General features: G+C 40.3%; 2 protein-coding genes across 2 annotated transcripts; both read left to right on the top strand.

The window, feature by feature from the left end:
- Nucleotides 1-7,640: 7,640 nt before the first annotated feature.
- On the top strand, nucleotides 7,641-15,154 carry LOC311208156 (uncharacterized protein). The gene is made up of 2 exons (XM_084284647.1): nucleotides 7,641-7,903; nucleotides 15,014-15,154. The coding sequence occupies exons 1-2, from the start codon at nucleotides 7,865-7,867 to the stop codon at nucleotides 15,107-15,109; spliced, it is 135 nt and encodes a 44-aa protein (XP_084140773.1). The 5' UTR covers nucleotides 7,641-7,864; the 3' UTR covers nucleotides 15,110-15,154.
- A 268-nt stretch (nucleotides 15,155-15,422) lies between these two features.
- Nucleotides 15,423-21,494, top strand: PTP4A1 (protein tyrosine phosphatase 4A1). Its single transcript, XM_084284646.1, has 5 exons — nucleotides 15,423-15,562; nucleotides 16,904-16,996; nucleotides 17,344-17,474; nucleotides 18,901-18,975; nucleotides 19,880-21,494. The coding sequence occupies exons 1-5, from the start codon at nucleotides 15,458-15,460 to the stop codon at nucleotides 19,995-19,997; spliced, it is 522 nt and encodes a 173-aa protein (XP_084140772.1). The 5' UTR covers nucleotides 15,423-15,457; the 3' UTR covers nucleotides 19,998-21,494.
- The last annotated feature ends 1,850 nt before the right edge of the window (nucleotides 21,495-23,344 follow it).

The following is a 23,344-nucleotide window of genomic DNA, read 5'->3' as shown; positions in this document are numbered from 1 at the left end:
ATGTGTTGGTGAGTTTTGGATCATAGGATTTCACGTATTTTGGTTTTCAAGTGTTTTGTTTCTTCTGTTAAATTAAAAATTTCAGATGTATGAATACATTGTACTTTCTAGTACAATGACAATTATGATACTATACAAAAGTGAAATGTACAATGACAATTATGATACTATAAAAAAGTGAAATATCCATTAAGCAAAAAAGCAAGAAAGGGAACATGTATACCAAGCAAAAAAATATATATATGTGTATTTTATTTTCTATGACATGTTCTAAATTTCCATCTCCTGTAATAACTTTAATTGTCACTTAATGACATAATGTCATGTAATGACGTATTTGAGCATGGATTGGAACTGCAACAGAACTTCTGTTACCACCTTTTGCCTCTATCTTTCAATTTTTAATTCAAATCTCAGAATTAAACACAGGAATTCATAATAATAATGAAATTCAAACAGTAAATGGCAAGACAAACTTTACAGATAGTAACAGTATAGCTTAGTAATTGGCACAGAAATAAATAAATAAATATTCTTGAACATTTCTTCCTAGCAATGGAGGGGGAAAAAAACAGGAGCAGTGCAGGTAAGATGCTGAACAAGCAGTGAGTGACTGCTATCTGCAGTAAAGAATATGGAATAAGCTGAAGTCTGGGAACTCTTCTACAGACATTTTCATGAAGTCTTTTAATCTTTACAGACCTAGAATACTGAAAGCTAATGGTACATTTTCAGAAAACTCCACAGTCCTACAGCTTGAACAGACTGAGGAAAGAGAGTGCTGTTTAGTGCTGGCTGCAGCAGTAACAGCACAAGGCAATATAATCTGTGGTTAACATTTTAGACCAAAAGCATAAATGAATTTTCACATTCATCCAGAATAATGTTTCAAATGGGAACAGTAACAAGGCCTTGTAATAGCTGTATACTCTTGTAATTGCCGTTAAAATGTCAAATACACTATTATTAAGGTATTAGTTTAGCAGCCTTCACGGGTGGCATTGGTGCGAGGCAGTAGCAGAAAGATTAGAATTAGATTTCAGCTTTGTAACAGTTGTTGTATAGGATCTTTAACGTACAATTTCCTACACAGTCATAGCAAATAGGGAAAGCATGATTAGCACCAAAGGTTCTGCTCGTCCTCCCTATGGCTAGGCTCTGATTCACTCCTAACATGTCCTCAAAAAATATTCCCAGGCTGTCATCTTGAACAGCTTACTGAGATAAGCACCGTGGTATATCCAAAATGTCAGACCATCGAATTGTTCCAAAAAGAGTGTAGAGAAAATTTAACATGAATCAAATCAGCAAGTCCCAGCTTTCCTAACACGTAAGCCTAAACTGCTAGCAAGGAACTGCTAGGATAGTAGGAATAAATAAGTAGACATTGTAAAAGCGGGTAACAACAGGGAACTTGTGAGAAGTTTTTTGCAAAATTTTGTTGAGACTATTCATCTTTAGGATTACTCCTGTAGCACTGCTTAAATCACCATCTACCTGGCTTATCTGTTGCCTAAGTGACAATTATAAATGTTAAACCTGCAGCGTGGCAGCTCTACTAGCTACAGCACTCCATGCTATAGCTACTAAGCACTACAGTAAGCACATGTATTTTAAAGATCAGCCTGTGATTTAGATTACTTCTTCAGTCACAAGAAATCCTTCATTTGCTGATCTCCAATGTTTTAACACATATTGGGAATGAAGTCCACACCAGAAACAATACCTCTACTGAATAAACAGAAGCAACATGAGGAATCCACTGAATTTTCCAAATAAACAACTGAAAAAGGACTTCATGATGTGTCCTTGTATTTATGAGTTATCAGCCTAGCAGTTCTCTACTACCTCTAACCAGTTCATGGCTGATATAACCAGAGTTCCAGAAAGAAACAGAAATGACCTTCTCTTCCAAAACCAGAGAAAGTTTTAGAAGCTGAAAATGGAAAACTGCTGCTATCATTAAAGCATATAGACAAGATGTAGCCAAAGATCAAAACTTAAATTATATCACACCTTGTAAAAGTGCCCATTTACATTAATGGGTGAAGAGGTCTGTGCTAAATCCTGATAATGAATTCAGACTATTTTAATAAATATGCATAGACAAATATATATATATATGTATAAAGAATCCAATGTAAATTTTTCAGTTTGCTAATTTGCTAGAGCAACAGACATTCATTTCATACAATAAGCTGAATTCTGTGTCACACTTCAACCACTTCATTCCACTCAAAAGCACAAACACATCAAATATATCTCTAACACATCAGTGCAGAAATTTCCATGGCAGAAAGGTTACCCCCTCTAGCATAAAAACATAGGTCTGGTTCATCAATCTTCCACTAGAATAGTGTTCCCTTGGTGTTATATGGAAGCAGCAGAGGTCTCAAATGCATGTTGTGACCATGGTGGCCCAGGCCCTTGGAAACAGAACAGGCAGCTTCACTGCACTGTTGAGTGAAACTTGGAAACAGGAGAAAAAACAGCTAATGTTTTTAATCCAAAGTGAAAAACAATCATGAGACTTTTCAAGGGACTGAAGAAAAGGATGCAGTTTGAAAGACTTTGACTGGAGACATTCATCAGACAATAAGAAGAAAACATGCTAAACAAAAATGGAATAAATGAGAAATCAAGCCATGGAAAGGAAGCTGACAGTTAAAATCTGACAAGGGAAAAAAATAAATTAGAAATTTAGAACAATTTCATGTACACTAAGGAAAAATCACCAGTGGAAAAGTATAAGGAATCAATCAGTTAATCTGAAGATATTAATGAACTCTGGAAATATTAAAAGCAGAATTTTCATATAAGGAAAAAAAAAAAAAAAAAGAAATTATATGCTACCATTGTGATCTAAATATGAAGTGGAGTTTGACTAGATACATAAATTCAAAGGATCTTCTATTAAAAGCTTTCTTTTCCCATTAGATTCTTACCTCAAGATGAAATAAATAAATAAATAAATAAATAAAATGTATTTTGTGGTTTATGTCACAGTCTTTGTGTCACAGTCTGTGAAATTTCACCCAGTTATTCCTGTACTGAACTCAGTAATTTGTATTTTTTCAGAACACATGAGTTTGTCAGACTTGTTGTCAGACAATATCCCAGCTTTCTCTTCAAATTAAGAAACTTAGTAGCTTGCATCTTCTCTCTGCAAGGTCTCCTGAAGCTACTTTTTGAGATGGATAGGGAGAGTTCTTCACATGTCTCAGCAACTTCTTCCACTCTTCAAATATTTTTTCAGCTTACATTCTCATCAATATGTCCACATCTCTTCTAAATTATGGCTCTGGATCTCTCACAATTCAAACACAAAACTTACACAAACTATTGACTTGTGCCTCACACTGTCCTGCAGACACACACACTCCATTACCCTGTTCAACAGAAAGCCAAAAGACTGTGGAATCTGAGAGAGGCCATGGCACTGAATGTAAGCTGAGGAAGGAAGAGAAAAAAAGGGATAATTGTAGGAGGAATAAAGGTAACAAAAGGGGTATGTAACAGGGCAAGTAACAAAATGCTACACACAGGCTCCAGGAATTTTTATTTTTTTTTTATATATAGAAAAATATGGTAATTTGAGAAGTTTATGGCCACAGACCTGCTAATAGTCAGAATCAATATTATATGAAAAGAAAACTCTCTAGCCCTTCTCACAATTTCATGTTATTATCTACAGAACACATAAGGATCACTTTTACTGTTACCACAATGCCACCTTGGAAGTTCGTATTGACTTGTCATATCCTTGTCACATATTTGTCATTCATATTTGTCCATTATGACTTCCAGACTCTCTTCAGAGGAACAGAAGTGTTCTTAAAAATGCACAAAACTATCTCAAGTTCCAGGTTCTAGCTATATGACTTTGCTCGTGGTTGTACTTAAGCACATTTTTGAGTGAACACAAGTTACTGAACAATCCCTGCATAACTACTTTGACATCACTGGTACTTGCTATTCGTCAGTCTTTGCATCAGTCACACTTTTTTTTCAGTGATCTTTGATTATATTCCTTTGATAAAACTGTTTGAAAACATGAACATTTAGTGTACCAGCCATGTAGTTACTTTCATGCCAACCTTGTAATCTTATCAAAGCATTAAGCCAGTTTTCTTTGACAATAGCTATTTTCCCTAGAACTATAAAAATTTGCATTAATTAAATTCTCATCCTTTAATTCTTTTTTTTTGTTTGTTTGTTCTAATCAGCTTAGTCATGTATGAGTTTTTTATTAGATGACAGTCTAAGTAGTTCATGGTCAACCCACTTCACCTTTTTAAACATTGACATGACATGGCCATGAATACAGCCTTCTGAAATTTCACCACAAAAAGCTACAGTTATTATCAACAAGTGAAAAATCTAACCAGCAAACTCTTCAGTGTGTTAGTTCCATACAGATAGCCTAGTGACAAACACAGCAAAATGGTATTGATATAAAATGCCCCTGAATTTATTCAAATGTAAATGATTAGTCCATATAAACACCAAATTCAGTGAAATTACATCCAACTGATACTGAAACAAACCCAGATTTCTGACTTTTCTTCTTTACCCTCCTGTTATGATACAGAAGACCCAAATAAATGGCAGGGAAAATTGATTTCTGACTAGAAGGACTAAGGAAGTGCTGGTAAAAGACAAATACGTTAAGAATCAATATTTTTACTTAGTCTCTGAGTAATATCTATATTAGTTGATACATAAATATTTCAAACATAAAGGTAGTATTTTGGAGTTTAACTTTTACAAATCGCTTAGAAGCGGGTACAAGCAAAAAAAGTAAGAAAAAACACTTTATAGAATCATAGAATGGTTTGGATTGGAAGGATCCTTAAAGACCACCCAGTTCCATGCCCCTGCCATGGGCAGGGACACCTCCTACCAGACTAGGTTGCTCAAAGCCCCATCCAGCCTGGCCTTGAACATCTGCAGGGATGGGGTATCCACAGCTTCTCTGGCCAACCTGTGCCAGTGCCTCACCACCTTCATAGTGAATTTCTTCTTTATATCTAATTTAAACCTACCTTTTAGTTTAAAAACCGTTAGATCTTTTCATTTAAAAACACTACCCCTTGTCCTATCATTACAGTAAAGTCTCTCTCCATCTTCCTTATAAGCTTTAGGTCTTGAAAAGCTTCAGTGAGATTTCCCCAGAGCCTTCTCTTCTCCAGGCTGAACAGCCCCAGCTCTTTCAGCCTTTCTTCATAGGAGAGGTGTTCCAGCCTCCTGATCATCCTTGTGGCCCTCCTCTGGATTCACCCCAATTGCTCCATGTCCTTCTTTTCCTGGGGGCTCCAGAGCTGAACGCAGTACTCCAGGTGGAGTCTCACAAGAGTGAAGTGGAGGTCCCTTGACCTGCTGCCCTTGATTTTTTTTTAAGGCTGCCCAGGATGCAGTTGGCCTTCTCAGCTGAAAGCACACAAATCTCATGTCTAATTTGTCATCCACCACTATCTCCAAGTCCATCTCCACTTGGCTGCTCTCCATTCATCCCCAGTCTGTACTGATACCAGGGATTGCCCCGACCCAGGTGCAGCACCTTGCACTCAGCCTTGTTCAGCTTCCTGAGGTTCACGTGAGCAAAGTGATGCACAGCCACAGTGACTGCATGTTGAAGACTACTTCTTGTCGTGGTCCCTTTGGTTAAAAAACAATATAATGGATTTTTGAAAAGTACAGGAAGGTAGTCAAAGTTGTCCAATTGTCCCCCATTATAACCTCTTATCATAAAAGTTATATTAGTCTTCCTAATATCACAACTGTGGTGATTGCATCTTTGTCTCTCAAACTGTTCATCCTTGTCTCTTCCGAATTCTCCCACAGGTTTCTCTTTACAGGCATTTCTTTTTCCTTATCTTCAGGAGTTCTTGTCTCTTTCTATCTGTTACTTTCTGCCTCCTCAGCTCACTTCGTTTCATCAGTACACTGCCTTGCACTTTGTAACAATCCACGTTTATTTCTTCTGCAAATATCTTTGTTCTGTGTTGTATGACATAGCATCTTATTATCTCTCTTCTAATACTCCATGTATGTCTTGACATCTTAGACCGTAAAACACAGGGACTGTATCTTACGTAGTGATTAGTAGGACATATTTGACCATGACAAAGGGGTCAAGATAGGGAATATCATAAAACAAATTAATATAAATAGCTTAAACGACACCAGCATTATTTCCTCAAAAAATGTAGTTTTAGACTAAAAGCATTCTGAGCTAAATCCTTTCCTCCTAGGGAATACAATTTCAAAGAAGCTGCCAGTGACCCTTACTTCCAGTGTACACTACTGTGCTGCAGTACTGAAAGGATGTTGCATCAGAAAGTAATTTGATCCTAAAATCGTGATCAGTTTAATGTGCAATGAAACAGTAAACAAAAGCTTGCATTGTTGGAGGAAAAAAAACAGCACAGATTAAAGCAGGTAGAGAGCTGTTTAATCTGTCTCAGAACTCTGTCCAAAGCAAATTCCTCAGGCTTTACTGATGAGAGAGGGAAGGTCTGTCTGCATTTTCTCTTTTTCCACTGAAACCTTCCTAACATTGTAACCGCCGACAAATAAACAGTATTCCAAGCAGCCATTAACCTTGGGATCATCTTATTACTTCATAGTATTCCAAGCACATTTACGAGAAGCTTTATACGGAGCAGCTACAAGTTCACCAGACACGCGCCCTGAGTCAGTCAGTAAATAGAAAACGCAAAAGTAAATAAACACAGGCCAGATGTATTTATAGCCCAGAAAGGCTGAGTTTGTAACCTCAGCAGAGACGTGACTCCTGGACAGAAATTAGTTGATGCGTGTGTAGTCTGGAGGCAGGTGGAGTGAAAGGTGGTACAGGCTTCTTCTGAGTAACACCTCTTTTATATGCAAGTTATCAAAAAAAAAAAAAAAAAGAAACAAAGGCTGTGAATATGCCATGGAGGTTATACAAAAATAGAAAATTTAGGCAAAACCAATTGTCACAGAATCATAGCATGGTTTGGGTTGGAAGGGGCCTCGCAGATCATCGAAGATCATGACAGGGCTGCTCGGGGCCTCATCTAGCCTGGCCCTGAGCACCTCCAGGGAGGCGCCGTGCCCTCGTGCAATTTAATATAAAACAGGCAAGACTTAGAATTAGCTGTTTATTTTTTAGACAAGACACAGGTCTGTCAGGACGGGACACTGCTGACCCGCAGTAAGGCACTACGCAGGAGAACGGCTCAGCGAGCCGGCTGCGGCAGCGCTGCCTCACGCAGCCCGTCCCTTCAGGCGGAGCTGCCCCACACGAGCTGTTTCCCGGGCTGACGGTGCCCGGCCGGGGGCCGCCGCTCCGTACCCGCCGCCAACACCCCCCCGGTGGCCCCCCCGGGCACCCTCCGCTCCCCTCCGCGGCGGCCGGGGGCGGCGCTCCCCGCCCCTGTGGGCGAGGCGCGATCGCGCCGGGCCCTGCCCCCGCCCCCCTCCCGCCGCCTCCCTCAGCAACCGGTTCCCGCCGGCTGCCTCCGCCTCTCGGCGCCCTCCCGCCCCCGCCCCGCGGAAGCCCCGCCCCGCGGGCGGCGCCGCTCCCGCCCCCTCCGCGCCGGCGGCGCCTCCGATTGGGCGAGCGCCACGCCCGTCGCGGCCGGGCGCCGGCGAGGGGCGGGCCCCGCGGCGCTAGTGCAGGAGGCGGCGCCCAGGCTCCCCCCTTGTGCCGCCGCGTCCGCGCCGCGCCAGCCCGCAGAGCCGCCGCCCGCCGCAGCTGTATGCCCCAGCCCCGCTCCGCCGCCGAACCCCCTCCGGCAGCTCCGCGGCCTCCAGCGCCTCCGCGTCCTCCTGCTTCTGCTCCTCCTGCCCCCGGCGGTGGCGCCCGCACCCCGGCTGTATGATCAGGCTACAGTCTTCAATGAGTAACCATATTCCTGTGAGTGCCGCCGCGACGCGACGCCCCCCCCCCCCTTCCCTTCCCCGAACCTTGCCCGCGGACCCTCGCCCCTCCCGGGCGTGCCGGGCTCGGCGCCTCTCCCTCTCCTCTCCCCCCCTTTCCCCGGCCCCTTCCGTCTCCTCCATGTTGTCTCCTTTGTTCTGGCGCGGGGCAGCCGGGCTGGGCTCGCCCTCGCCGCGCCGCCAGGGGATGGGTTGACCTGTCCGCCGCTCCGCATCACCGTCTGGCGGCGGCGGTGGCGGTGGTGGCGGCGGCTCCCCCCCGGTGCGGGCACCGCAGCGCCCCGGCGTTGTGGCAGGCCGGGAGCCCCCTGCCGGGGGGAGGCCGGGGCCGGGCGGCGGCTGCGGGGGACAAGATGGCTCCGCGGCGGGAGCCGGGGGGAAGAAGCGCGGCTCCGACCCGGCGGCGGCAGCAGGAGGAGGAGGCGGCGGCCCCCCGGCGGCGCTCGGCGCGGCCCCGGGCCCGCGGGGCGCTGGGGCAAGCCCCGGCTTGTCCGGCCGCGTGGGCGAGGGGGGGGCGGCCGGGGGGAGCCATGGCGGCGGGCACGTGCGCGGCGGCCATGAGGGGGGGCGGCCATGAGGGAGGCCGGGAGGGCGGCGGGGCGGCCGCGCTTTGTCTGCGCCGGGCGGCGGCTGTCGGGGCGCGGAGCCTTCCCCCAAACGAGGCCGGGAGCGGGCTGAGGGGAGAGCGACGCTGCGGAGGAGGCGGCTGAAGGCAGGTTGAGGACGGGTGCCGCCGTAGCAGCCTGCCCCGCTTCGCGGTTGCGAGCTGACGAGCGTAATAAAAGCCGTGAATTTTGCCGGAGCCTGTCGTTGAGACCTTTCTTTGTGGTGTTCTCTTCCCCTCCCCTCGTAACCTCTCCCTTGCTTAACTTCCGTGACCGCAGAGCACGCTGTGTGTTAAAGCAGCAACGCCACAAAGCTGGCAGGTGGCGGTGCGCCCTCCGCAAGCAAGCAAAACGCGATCAAAATCCGGCTGCTGTCAGCTGGTAACAGCAGGAGCGCGGTCACTTGTGCGCGGCTCGTAGCTGCCTGCACAGCGAATCCTCTGAGCTGACCCTGGCGCAAGGGTTCGGCGATCCTGCTGCGCCTCGCCGCAGCCGGAGGCAACTTCTCAATATGTCTACCTGTGTCTGCGGAGTCGCCGAAGCAGTGACTCAGAAGTACGAACGCTGTCTCCTCGTAACTTTATTAAACTGTCAGATAAAAAAAAAAAAAAAAAAAAAAAAAGAAAAACAGCGTGGAGATGACACTCAAATGTCAGCTCTCGTTATTATACCGACGGAACGGCAGCGCGCTCTGAAATTGTTGTACAGGAGCGGCATTGTTTCAGGGGGAAAATGTGAAAGAATGCAGGGAGGAAATGTGAGAATGAGGAAGAAAAATGAGTGACAGCTGTAGCGAGGGCTGAGGGAGAAGGATATCATTGTCTTAGTGAAACTAAATGTGTCAGTATGGCAGTAAATAAATAAAACTTATCCTTATCTAATAAGTCCTATCTTGTGAAACCTTTTTGTTATGACAAAGACATGCCACGTAATAATGCTGGATCTATCCCAGTGTGTAGGCTGACTGTAAGTGATCACGTCTCTTAAAGATTAACCAGAACTCCCTGATCAGGGTATTACTGAATTCTAAGCTAGTTGTAGATACCTTGTATTTGAAGATAAAACTCAGACTATAAGATCAATAAATAAGGTAACAGTTACAAGTAGATCCCTAACTTCTTACAGCTTCTCTCACAGATGCAGCTTCTTCTTGGGGATTTGTATTACACTTAAAATACAGCAATAACTGTATTTGCCTTTATATGCTTAAAATGTAATGGAGTAAGTTTTGAGTAGAATGACAGGAATTAAGTAGTTTGCTGTCTAAGCAACAGAAGCGTTAAGTAATTTCTGAGTCTGTCCTTCCTCACTTTCAGAAACTCAGAGGATGCATTAGAAAAGGGGTGGAATTGGATTGTCACATCTTGCTCTCCCCGGTAGGGAATTAAGGCTTTTTTCATGTTCTTTCATGGTGCAAGCAGGAGAACTGGGAATATAGTCACAAGGCCTCTGTTTCATCATCTGTTGAAGTTGCATTGACTTTCTATACAGGAAGTTTTGAGATAATCTTTTCTTCCCCTGAACTGCATGCTTTAACCACAAGAAATGTCCTTTGTGGAGCATGTTGTAACGAATTTGTGATAAACCCCTGGCATTTCTTGTTTGTGCTATCAGAGTGTATTTTCTTAGGCTGTGAGTTGAAATGGGTAGCCCTGTCACCGTGGATATAACACAGGTGTTCGCGTACCCTGTAGATGGAAGGAGAATCTTGTCAACAACACCTAATGAAGGTGTGCCATCACCTTATGTAATGGCTCTGCAGTTAGTACCCCTTTCCCTCCCACTTCTTTGTGCCTTTGTTACCACTTAGGCCTTGAGTAGTAAGAGAGAGTCTGGATACTTGCCCCCCTGTTTTTCAGTAGCTTTTTGACAAGTAGCAAGTTAGAACAATTGTAGGCACTGTCACATTGTAATGAAGTTCAGTTTTCTAGCTTTTATTCCATAGTTTCAGTAACAAAGTGTATTATAGTGTGGTTTCAGAGAATGTGACACCCACATCGCTGATTCTGGACATAAATGTTCAGTCTAGGAGCAGGTGGGTTGAGCAGCTGAGAGCCATCTTACGCATCTTCTGAAAGTGAAGTGCCCTGCAGCTGTGTAGACCAGAGCTTCTGGTTTGCACACTTCTAAAGGTGCTACCAGGTTTTGAACGAACATCAGCACCATGGGTTAACCTTACAGGCCTTCCATTTCCACATGTCGGTACCAATCTAACAGATTTTTCATAAGCACTTTTTGCCAGATGTAAATGATTGTTTCAAACAGAATTGATGTTTGAATCTTCCTGTCAGCAAAGACAAATAATTTAGCTTCCTATCCCAAAGAAGGGTGTGAATTAAAGCTTTTCTTTATGAGATGTCTTCCTCTTGCTTGAGTAATTATTCTGTAATTTCTTGTAATTTCTATGATAGATGGAGCAATCATAGTTAACATGACTCTGTCCCTTATTGGACGGGATACCTTCTTTTAATAGGAGGTCTTGGCATATTAAACCTTCATTTTGTTTTCCAAGTCTTGATGGATCTGAGAGTCTAAATGTAGCCTGGCTTTCTGTTACTAATAGAAAGTGCTGTTATCATCACCAAAAATCCTTCAGTGTTAATTTCCTCAAGGATAGCTCACATTGAAATGGAAAGCCATGTGACGGAGTACCCAAATTAACAGTACAAACTGTTGGTTGATATCATTCTGTTAAACTTCTGTATACAACAGCATGCATTTGGGTTTCACTTGTGCAGCCTTATGCATTTATATGGCATCTTGATTTTTTGATAAATCACCTACCAAATAATGAACTATCTAAAAAAATACAGTGACTTAAACTGTACTTCCAAGCCTTTTGAAAGTTGAAGTCATTTGGGCTCTCACCAAGCATGAGGTGGTGTTAATTACTGCAACAGCGTGTTTATAGCTGACTTTTTGTCTTCCAGACCTTTTTGCTGAAGAGGGATGAAACCTTGTACTCCAACTTAATGTCCTAACACAAAGAGCATGCCAATATACTTGTTTGTAATTTTAACTTAACTCCCAGAACAGACCTAAATTAGGTTGGCAAAATCTATCTTAGCATAGTACAGACTATTATAGCATTAAGGAATCAGTCTGCACACGGAGCTTTCCAGCTAGCAGTGATGAGAAGAGATGGCATACTCATCAAAGGAAAATGTGAGCTTTGCTCCTTTATAATGTGGCAGCAGCTGTTGCCAAGGCAAACAGTGAGAACGAAATGCATGCTTAGTTAGGTCCGTACTTCTCTGAATTAGTAAGGTGCTGATGTGTCTAATTGCTAACTGCTAAGCCAGTATTAAAGAAATGAATCCATTTGTAGGGGTTAATTGCACAGGGAACTCAAACTTAACATCGTGTAATATAGTCCCTTCAACTTCGTATAATTTGAATTGTGAACGCAGTTTCTGGATGTAATTAACAATCTGCTTTGAAAAAGGAGGCGTTGCTGCTTAACCAGTGCTCTGCTGCCTGCCCTCCTCTTTACCCCTGCAAAGTGTTTGTCTGCTTTTACATTGAGTACTCCCAGGCGCACACTGAGGGCAGCCAACCTACTGGACTGGATGAAACCCGATGGCTTCTTACTTCCTACCTGCCACCGTATGGGGTCGTGCTGCCTTGTTTCCAATTACTCTGTGTTCCTTTCCCTCTAAATTCTTCATCTTGCAGATTGGAAAAACTGTTTCTTTACCCTAGTGACCCAGTTCTGTCTCATAATTTCGAGCTCACGTTTTTTCTGTTATTTCTGTTTCTGACACTCTTCTCTCCCTCATCCTCTACTGGAGAAAATGGCCAGCTTGTCTTAGAAGACTTACAAAGAGAGAAACATGAGATCTGCCAGCACATGAGAAAAGCAGCGTAAGACCTTGTGCAGATGGATCTGCTTAAAGCTGCCCTGTGCTTTTCTGGCGTTCTGCTTCTTAAACTAATTGAAAGTGACTTTAAATAAGCCCTCTTCAGTTCTCAGTTGCTATTTTAGGTGTTCCCTAAGTCTGGTCCTAGGACTCTTTATTGCACCATCTACCTTTTGCTGGTATGGTTGGTATGTCAATGATGATGCTTGAAATTCTTCACATTCTGCTGGCTACTGTTAGTCTGTTGCCCTTTAACTCTTCGAGGGATCCTTCCTGCTCCTTTTTCATGCTTATTTTATTTCAAGATCTTAGGTTACATCACAAATAAATCACAATTACTTGGAGAATTAATCCTCTAGTCTTCATAAAAATGGTGATGATAGAACCTCTGGAATGGCAGCAACGTGTGTGCAGCTCTTTTTGTGTCATACTGGTTAGCAGTTGTTTATTTTTTTTGTCTTCTTTTTAAGCCAGTAAGGTGCATCCTTCAAAGTTGGTAACAAAAAGTTGTCTGAAAATGTGAAAAGGACCAGGGGAGGCATTTGGTGTGCTTTTTGTAAAGGTACTTGGTAACTGTATGGTTCATCTCTGCTACAGTCTAAACTGGAATGACTTTTCCCTGTTACAAGGACTTCCTCTCCTCTGGACTTAGGAATGGAGCAAAGCCCTGTCTGCAACATAAAACATTGTTGCAGTTCTTTAAAAGCATACAGCACTTGGAGAACTCCTGTGCTGCCAGGAGGCCTCTTGGGAAAACCAGCAATTGTTAGGTCATCTGATCTGTTGTGACTTCTGCTTAATACTCAGCATTGTTATGAATATGCTTGCTGTCGTCTTTCTGGATATGCTTTAGCATCTGCAGTGGGGTCTTGGTGTGACTCCAAATCCTGGATGGCAGCTAGCAACTGTGAGTTATTTGCATGTAACTTTTTCTTCCTGCCCTTTTCAACAAAGCGGTTTAAGACGTTGGCAGTTGTCAGGCTTTATCGTGCAGTTTTCTTTAGGTTCTCATCCGTTGAATTTGCTTTCTTGTGGTTGGGCTGCTTTTCAGCACAGGCTGGTTCTTTCATGGTTATTTGAAAGAAAGTTGAGTGTAGGAGCACTGAAATTCTGTTGCTTATTTTCTCATGCGTGCTTGCCATGATCGTATATGTGGATGGATGCATAGAGTTTGTGGTTAAAAAAAAATAAAGTCTGATGATTGCTACAGTTTACTTACTAGAAAAATATACAATGTAGCTAGATATATGAAGGCAAAGAACTGATATTGCCATTTCCTAGCCTACCAAAAATCCCATTTTAAACAGTAAGTCTCTGATAGTAAGTCTCTTCTGTAATATTGCATGCTCAGCTAACCCATTCCCAAAGTATGTTGGGTGATATTTTGTTTGGACTTAGATATATTTGAATTCCTCCCAGTGTTTGAAGTTGACTGGCCAGCATACTTCATTTTTCCTGAGAAGTTGTAGGGTTGGTGATGTTTCTCATTATACCTAAGAATAATTTGTGGGCATCTGTTTCAGCCTGTATCTATCCTTTTGGGAAACAAAACTTCTTTTTACCCTCTGTTCCCCAGGTAGAAAGGGGCTTTTGGGTATCGTCATCCACACTGCCAATGTGGCTAGGCACGAAACTAACTCCTGTGCCATAAGATTCCAGAGTGCATGAAAGCATGTATTCCTGGATCATATTCACAGCAACATCTGCAAGTGAATGCATAACTTATGGCAGTTCATCAGCTATCTACTTCCTGATTGTGCATCTTGCAGTAACTTTATATGCAAATTTAATCTTAGGGAAATAGCAGGCTACTGGGCAGGAATAACCTAGTCAATAAGTTGCCTTCATATTTTTTTTTAGCTAGAGTATAGCCACTATCTTGATATAATGTCTTCATCCTTGAGTATGTGAAATGTTCCTTTAGAAGTCTGCACGCTTTAAGTCTCAAAACATGTTTCAAACCTTGTGTTACTTTGTTAGGCCATAAAGATTTTGGGGTTTGCTTTCAAGGCCTCCTGCATTTCCAGGTTTTGTTTTTTTGCTTTTTTTTTTTTTAACTAGCTATTCTGCATGTGAGTTAATTGTTCCTACATGCAAACTCTGTCCGTTGCGTTATCCTTTAAGGCAGGTTGTTCTGTCTCTGTGTAGAGAATGGTAGTTTGGTTTAAACAGTAGTTCTCTGAATATTCAGAGTGAACATTCAAGGAATCTCATGTGTGCCTTTGTGTGGCCGCTTAAGGTCAGTGTAACTTTAGTAGGTGTTGTGATATTTCTTAATTTGCAGTAGAAGATAGGTACACTGGGAGTTCTTAAAACTTCATATTTTCTTGCAGTGTTAGCACTTCTGAGTTTATACTTGAAAATATTTAAATCTTCAGTATTAAAGTACTTGATACAGCAACTTTGTTTTAATAAATATATTGACTTTCTAGTAAACATTTAGTTTCTTTGTCAGGGAAGGTAACAGGATTTTTATACAAACCTAATTCTTGGATTTAAAGAATAATCCTTGTGAAACTTGGTCTTTTTCCTTTCATTTATTCAGTTTATAATGCTTATTGTCTTAAAAATAACCTTACTTTATGTATGCTCATTTTGCTTCTTTCTCCTTTCTCTTTACAGCAGTTCTGTGGTGTTCTTGGTCACACATTTATGGAGTTTCTGAAGGGCAGTGGAGACTACTGCCAGGCACAGCACGACCTCTATGCAGACAAGTGAACTGTAGAAATTCATTACTACTCCACCAAGAAGCCCCCCTAAGAGTGGTTGACCAGGATAAGAAGTATTGAATTGAAATTGGCAGAGCATTTAACAAAAGAATTCAGACCTGGATGGGGTAAACCTCAGTGCACTGCCTTTCTTTTGCCTCAGTATTACTGGATTGAAGAATTGCTGCTTCTTGTTAGGAGGTTCATTTCATTTCCCATTGCTCCCAACTTCATACTTTGAAGCACTGAGAATTTCACGTGGAGTATAGTGAAGTAGACTTCAGTTTCTCTACATCACTTCTGTATTAGATTTTTTTGAATCCTTTCATAATCTTGTTGCATGTTTAACTAAATTAATATGGCCCGAATGAACCGCCCAGCTCCTGTGGAAATCACCTACAAGAACATGAGATTCCTAATCACACACAATCCAACCAACGCAACCTTAAACAAATTTATAGAGGTAAGGTTGGGCCAAAGTTCTTACTGATGTATTCTTATTTATACCTCAACAGCACACTATACTAACAATTTCCTTCCTCAGTATTTGGTAACTACAGAGTCTGTATGAAGTAGTGATGAGGCTGCTCATATATTAACTCATTTCAAGTAGCAATGCCATGCTTTACAGACAAATCTACTTGGAGACTTAAGCCTTCACTAAAGCATACTTCTGAAAGTGAAGCACAGAAATAATTGTTGTCTAGTATTTAGTACGCTGCTTAGGAGCGTAATCAGGAATGGTCTTGGCTGAGTTCTGTAGAACAGTACCAGGATCTGCTAGTGATGGGAACCCATGTTCAGATTCATCTAAGCAGTGTAACATTTCTTTGCCTTTATTGCAATACTGCTTACAAAGAGAATAATTCAGTATAGATTGTACACCAGCAACTTAGGAATAAATAATAGAATCGCAGCATGCTTTCACTGCCTGTATCCTTTGAGTATTAGTAGATGAGGGTTCTAGTGTAGCTTAAGACAATCCTCTTGAGTGTCATTGCTTACATGACTGAAATTTATGGTAGTAAACTTGTTCTGCATCCTGAGTTGTTGATGCTACTTAAGTGTTTCAGTATATGCTGAAACTCTTTCCCAGCTAAAGCATGTCTTAGCATATATTGCTTGTATCTGAATCTTCCATCTGAACCTTGCAGCTAGCATGCTGGAGGCATAAGTTGTATAGTTAAGTGTATGATAAAAATGCCTTCTTCCAGAGTTACCTATGGGTAAGGTTTGAGTTTGTAATGCAATCTTACTAGCAAGATTTAAGGTCTATCGTACCTCTGTTACATATATGCATTTAATATGGGCTAATTTACAAGAAATACAGTGAGTTAATAAATTTTTTATACTCTCACAGCTAGATGAAGTGTTCACAGACAGTGTGAATGATGGTTTTTTTGCAGGGAAAATGAAGTGTGATTGTACTGTTGTTTCTCATAAATGAGGCTTAATAGTAAAATGGGAAGTTTTTTTTATTCTCCAATAACGAAAACCCATGAACTGAAATGATTTATTGCCCTATTCTCCTAATTCTTATCAGTAAAGTGTGTTACAAACTGCTAGTTTTAAGTGGAGTATGCAAAGGGGAAGATCTAAGAAGCAAACCACTTCAGATATGTTTGCAGAAGAGCTTACAGGTATCTGGCATTAGTGCACAGTAGTCTTTGATTTCAGCTGTGTTCTTCACAGGCTGGCAAGCATTTGTGTTAGTTCATTTACTGAAACTTTAGGAAGAAGTTAATAAGCAAACCAGTTGAGAAAATGTCATCTTGCTCTTAAAACGGTTCTTTTCACTCCCTAGGAACTTAAGAAATACGGTGTTACCACAGTGGTAAGAGTGTGTGAAGCTACTTATGACACTGCTCCGGTGGAAAAAGAAGGCATTCAGGTTTTGGTAAGTGGTGTAACAGATGCTTTTTGACACTTAATGTTTATAGTTATTAGTCACCAGCTTAATTCACTCTATAAGCATATTCCAGCAGCTGATGAGTGCATAGCTCCATAGACCTCTTCTGTTAGGAGAAAAAAACAATTTTTGTGCAAATGCCTTTGCTCAATGAAACTGGTTGAGAGGAATATACTCCTAATATTGCTATGCTTATATTTTTAAGAAAACATAAATTTGAGCGGTTCCCTTGTCTGTCAGCTCTTTCGTCAATTATGCATACTTTTTTTTTTATGCACAAAGCAGTAGGAGTTGCATCTTCTATGTAATTATGCATGTCTCATGTTATATTATAGGACTGGCCCTTTGATGACGGTGCTCCACCATCCAACCAGATTGTTGATGATTGGCTAAACCTCCTTAAAGTTAAATTTCGTGAAGAACCTGGTTGTTGTATTGCTGTACACTGTGTTGCTGGTCTTGGACGGTGGGTAAAGTTTTAAAGATCTGTTATCCCTGGTCAGACTTTCGAATATTTAGTACAAAAGCGTAGTTGAGGCAAATGTAAAATAGTCACAGATCCAGCATTGGAATGAGCTCACACTCGAGTAGGTTAAATGACAGCAAACTGTTGTATGTAATATGGGACTTAGGTTATTCAAAAGATTGTGCTGTTATCACAGCTATTGAGTTACTAAATGAAGTAAAAAACTACATTCCTATACCAAGCATATTAACGAGTATCCCCCTGATATTTTTTGTCTTGCTACAGGCTTTCTTTTCTGTATGGATTTGTTTTTTACTGATTCTCATCTATATGTCTTTTTTCCATCCATATTGCAGCAGTATTGTCAGTTTCCTAGTAATGGGGATACTATAGCTATTAGCCCCAAATGAGTGAGGTGTTTTGGCATATCAAGAACAACTTTAACTCACCAGATATTTGGCTGTTTTCCAAAGTCTAAAAGCCCTGTTTCAGTGACACCAGCCTCAAAATTTATACAGATGAAGCTAAATACCCTACCAACTCTGCTTCTTCTGTCTGCTGGGGCTCTTAAATACAGCTCTAAAAGTTCTGAAGACAAAATGTTTTTTCTGTTGCCTTTTTAGACTACCTAGAAATAAGTCTGCTCAAAAGGTAGCTGAAATATTTTAGCCATTGGTTTCAGCATTTCTAATATAAAATAAAATGGAGGTTTCTGGTCTTGGCGTCACTTATCCACTGCTTGCATTATGGCTTCACGTGAGTTGACTGTAGTGCTGAATGCCACCAAAACAAGCGATGTGTCTGGTTTTCCCCCTCAAAATTTTGTGGTTAACTAGTTGGAAAAAAAGTCTATCTTACATGTAAGGCTTGTTAAATCCTTATAAAATCATTTAGTAAGCATATGAAACCATTTAGTAAGCTTGTTATTAGGTGTGCATACCTTTTGCTGCAGTATGGCATGTTTTTTCTGTCTTGCATGTGGAACTTTCTTTAAAAATAAATAAATAAATAAATGGAGCCATACGTTGTTAATCTCTGTTAATTTGTGCCAGGCTTTCTTAACTGAAGACAGTATTCTGTCAGATGAAGAACACTTTAGCAAGCAAGGAAATCCTTGGCTTGGGTGGAATAATAACTTACATTTTATTCTTGCTGTCTTCCCATATACCTGAAGTCAGGTGAACAAAACTATGGTTAACCATAGTTAATTCTTCCATTTTTTATTTTTTTTTTAAGGGCAGTACATAGCTTGAAAACATGGTATAATCACCCAGTTATGTAGAAAACCTTTCCGTCTTCCTTATGTTTCTCTTCTGTCCTTATGCATGTCTTCTTTGCTTCTCGAGGGAAGAAGTGGGGGAAGTATAATTCTTTCCTGAGTATGCACTGGTAAATGCTAAATTGAACTTTTTTTTTTTTTAACCAGAGCTCCAGTCTTAGTTGCTCTTGCACTGATAGAATGTGGAATGAAGTATGAAGATGCAGTGCAGTTTATAAGACAGTAAGTATGAAGCTAACATCTGTTTCCAAGATATAACACATTGACATATCCTTGGGTACTGCAGGGAATTCTAAATTATTGTTTGTTGATCTTCAGACATTCTTCATAACAGTCAGTGTTCTAAGACTTGACATGTGGGATTGGTATTTCCTCTTGAGAGGCACAACACCTTCGAGACTTAGGTTCTGTCTACTAGCTGGAGCTAACATTCATTCATTCCCCTTTGTGGCTCCTTTCTTTATTAGATCAAAGTGTGGTAAACAGTTTTTCCCCCATGTCTTTTTTTTTCTGGTAGCCTACCTAAGAAGAGTATTTCCTTCTATTTTTTGTGCCTACTAAAAATAGCAAAATACTTGTATAATTGCCAAGCCTTTGAGGAATTATGTTCAGCTTGCACATCTTCAGGCTGGTATATACAAAGTGAGGAATATGAAACCTGGTACACATTCCAAAGAATAAAGGAAAACGTAGCTCTTTCATAGGTTCTTGGTTTGAGCAGAACCAAGAAAGTTCAACTTAAAATGCTAAATACTCTCTCAATATTGTAGTATTCTTAATTATTTTAAGAGATTACATAACCTTAGCTTGTTTAAGGAAGAAACGGTCTCAAATCTGCTCTCTGTAGTTTTCTTTTGAAGTCTCTTCTAAAGATCTGCAAGATCTTTCTCTTGTATATATCAGAGGTGGAAACACTATCTAAAATACTATGTAGTCCAATTAGGTATTTGTGAAAGGAAGCTACCACCCTCTTTCCTGGCACTTAACTTTTAATTACTGTTATTTTCATTACAGTCCTGACTTAATGGTATTTTTTCAAGTGACCTAAAAATATTTTTCTCCAATGGGTGGTATTATTTCACTGGGCAGTAATTGAATGTTTTAAGACACTTTTTCTTCTATTTAGGAAACGTCGTGGAGCTTTTAACAGCAAGCAACTTCTGTACTTGGAGAAATACCGCCCCAAGATGCGCCTCCGTTTTAAAGACTCCAATGGTCACCGAAATAACTGTTGCATTCAGTAAAGCCCAACAGCCTATACTACTACTGTAGGATTAAAGGACGGGAACTAAGAATTAAGCAGACTGCATGCCAAAGACATGGGTCTGATATTTTTTAGTAGTAAAGGAAGCTTCCTTAGGAGTAATTAATAGGCTAAAAGCTTAGTAGAAATGCAACTGTATGTTTAGATAAATACTCAACTGTTTGGAGACCCAGTAAATGTTTTTGCTGTACCCTGAGCTGTCTGAGCTGTCTCCTTGTTTATTAATTACCAGTTCAAATATCCTTTAATCATGCCATTGAGTCTTACCCACCTAGTTTCTACTACTAAAAATTGGGGTACTAAAGTAAATCAATCCGTAGAGAGATTAGGTGCCAAAATACCCAGCATATCAGCTATATGTTTTTCCTTATAAATGAGCATAGTTCTGATGAATTAAGAACTACCAGCTTATCTGGACCTTACTTTTTTTTTTCTAGTCATTTCAATATTGAAGAATATGGCCTCTAAGGTAGTCTTGCCTGCTTCACTGTATGTTTCGTCTCCCACAATCGCACTAGAATTATCAGGATTTGCACAGTCTGTTTTTTTAATACTATGAATTACAGCAACTTTTTCTCCAGTGTCTGTACTTTCTGTTACCTGAACCTCTCCATTTTACAAATCATTACTCTATGGTTACTCATGTAGAAAATCTTTTAAATTGTACAGAAGCACACAAGTCTTTAATGTCTCCAGACAAAAAGCCTTACAGTAAAATTAATGTTGGCACTTGATGTGCAACTTAACAGAGGGCCTAAAAAGGTTGGGAGGGGCTATTTAATATTTCTAGTAAAATGTTGCCTTTGTCTTGTGCAGGAAGTATAGAATATGCCCTTTACTTTAGTAAATATTTTTTTAAAACGTAGAAATGCTTTGTTATTGTAGCTAAAAATTCTTAATCAGAAAATTTCTGAAAAATCTTGTAGTTTCTTTTACTGTACCTATTGAAAGTTGTTTACCGACTATTGCTTTGTTGAAAGTGTGATTATTTTTTTTTTCTTTTGTTTTTCCCTCCTTGAGTTTCTGCTATGACTTGGGCAGACCTCTGTAATATTTTGTATGCCTTTCAAGCTGCGTAACTTAATATTTGGATACTTGATAATTTGTTTTATTATGTAATTGATAAAATGGTGATGTGTATTAATGTTAGTTCAACCATATATTTATACTGTCTTGGGAATGTGTGGTTATAGTTCTGTGGGAGAAATAATTTTGCCAGTGTTCACCAGCTTGTAAAATCTAGTGCGAGAGCTTAAACATCTAAATAAATACTGAAATGCACTTAAAGTTTGCTGAAACACTCATGACTTTCACTTCTTCTTGTGTACTTTGTCAGCAATCTTACGGTGCCTAAAATCAGAATCTATCCAGGCACCTGTTTTTTTTTTTTTCTTTTTTTAAATCTGGGCCTGAGTGTCCCCTTTGCTGTAATGTTTGCTGTTTGTTTTACTCATAAATAAATGTGGACAAAAATTAATAGTAGAAAGTATGCTATTTCTTTATGGAGCTTGCTTTTGACTTCCTTTCCCCAGTACTAAGGTAAGTTACTAACTTAACATTCTTGAAATGCTGCAATAAATACAGAGGAGTAATAAAACTAATGATACTCATAAGTGTTGTCTAGGCTTTACAGATATGTGTAGCAAATAATATGATAGCCTCAGCCTCAACAATGAAATGCTATGTACAAACAGAAGGTATTCCAAAAATCACGCGACCTAAAACTTAGGCAATTCCAAGTTTCCATAATGGTGGTTGAACTTCCTGATGGAAACTGGCTTTATTAGTCAGCTGGGCTGCTGTTCTTACCAGTGATCACAAACCCCAGGCATATGTCTGCTCAAAAATTAAAGTTGTGGTTAAGTATATCTTGCCTTTCTAAAAGGTGAGGTGGAATGCTATGTACAACAGAAGCTTTAATGAGACTTCAGAAGAACTTTGGAGAGGCATGGTCTCATTAAAGAGAACACTTTGAAATTCTGTGTTGTTTGAAAAAGGCTTGCAACTGAATATAATTTACCTTTGTCATGAGTTCTGTACAATAGTAATTTCCTCTTAAGAGTTTAATTTAAACTTGGTTTAAAGAATGTTTTGACTAAATGAATAAATCTTAATGTTTATTGTATTTTCAAGATTATTACTTTGAAATTGGCAAGCTTAAAGGCGTCAAAGTCTATTCTACTTACCTGCTTCCTTATGAATTTCTGATAAGTTGGAAATTCTCCATCTGCTCAATTGCTGTAATTAAGTCTTCTAAGCTAAGGGCACTTTCTTGTACTGCAAACATAATTCAAAGTTATATAAAAGTAAATTCTAAAGTAATCTGAACACTTTTTTAAAAGTATAAAAGTCAGGGAAAAATGGGGAGGAGGTAGCTGAAAACTGAGAGCCAGAATCTTGCAGGGGATTCATGTTATGCAGTGAGATCTGGCACACTAGAGTATCTTCTGATCCTATAGCAAAGCTGATCCATTCTTTCCTCCTAAATTACTGTGTCTTGTCAGGCTGTTTCCTGGCAAAATAAATAAATAAACAATAATCAAAGCCTTGTGCAACAGAACTGGGATCATCTTATACTTCCTGAAAAAGTTAACATTGAGTGAGCAGAGGAATATTCTAGTATCTTACTATCACTGTGGCACCTACCACCTGAGGAGACTTTCCAAATATTTATTGGGGTAAATAAAACTGTCTTCTGTATTCAAATAATGCTTTGTTAAATGAATAAACTGGTCCTTGAACAGTTTTAATATAACTGGTTGCACAGGGGCTACTGTTTTGTGCAAATAAAAACTGACAGGATACAACTCTACATTTTCTAGGTTATTTGGTTTATTACTCCTCCTGTGTATACATGACAGTATGTCCATTTGTCTGAGAAAATGAGACTTTTAAAATGAAGACCAGTGTCATCAGTGTTTCAATTGTCAAAATAGTCCGCACTTGGGAAAAATTGCAAATCTACAAAAAGTTGGTAGCTCAGGAGTTCATCAGGCTATTGTTATCCAGTATTAATTGGTATCCAAACTAAGGTAAAAAGTAATTTATTCGCATATCTTAGCTTCCTTGTATTCCAGTAAGTACTGGTAAAATGCTTGTAATTTTTTTTTTTTACTTAAATCATTAGTGCAATGCCAGTACATTTTAAATCGAGGGAAGGCTACATTTAGTTTGAGAGCTGTAACATGTTTGTGATGGTAGCTTGGTCCTCTGGACTGTTTTATGTCAAGCCTACTAGTGAGTTTAATCAGTTACATAAACTGCTCTAAAGAGTAAAACTGCATCATGTGCATATCAGCTTCAAGCAAAGCTCAAGTCAACTTCTGA

Source organism: Netta rufina, assembly GCF_964035555.1.
Source record: "Netta rufina genome assembly, chromosome: 3".
Lineage (NCBI taxonomy): Eukaryota > Metazoa > Chordata > Aves > Anseriformes > Anatidae > Netta > Netta rufina.
Note: the sequence above shows the minus strand (reverse complement) of the source record. Positions and strands in the feature narration are given on the sequence as shown.

Coding starts and splice junctions, on each gene's coding strand:
- LOC311208156 (XM_084284647.1), top strand. CDS start 7,865: ATGATCAGGCTACAGTCTTCAATGAGTAACCATATTCCT. Junction 7,904..15,013: donor CAATGAGTAACCATATTCCT/GTGAGTGCCGCC, acceptor TTCTCTTTACAG/CAGTTCTGTGGTGTTCTTGG.
- PTP4A1 (XM_084284646.1), top strand. CDS start 15,458: ATGGCCCGAATGAACCGCCCAGCTCCTGTGGAAATCACCTACAAGAAC. Junction 17,475..18,900: donor TGTGTTGCTGGTCTTGGACG/GTGGGTAAAGTT, acceptor TTTTTTAACCAG/AGCTCCAGTCTTAGTTGCTC. Junction 18,976..19,879: donor GCAGTGCAGTTTATAAGACA/GTAAGTATGAAG, acceptor TCTTCTATTTAG/GAAACGTCGTGGAGCTTTTA.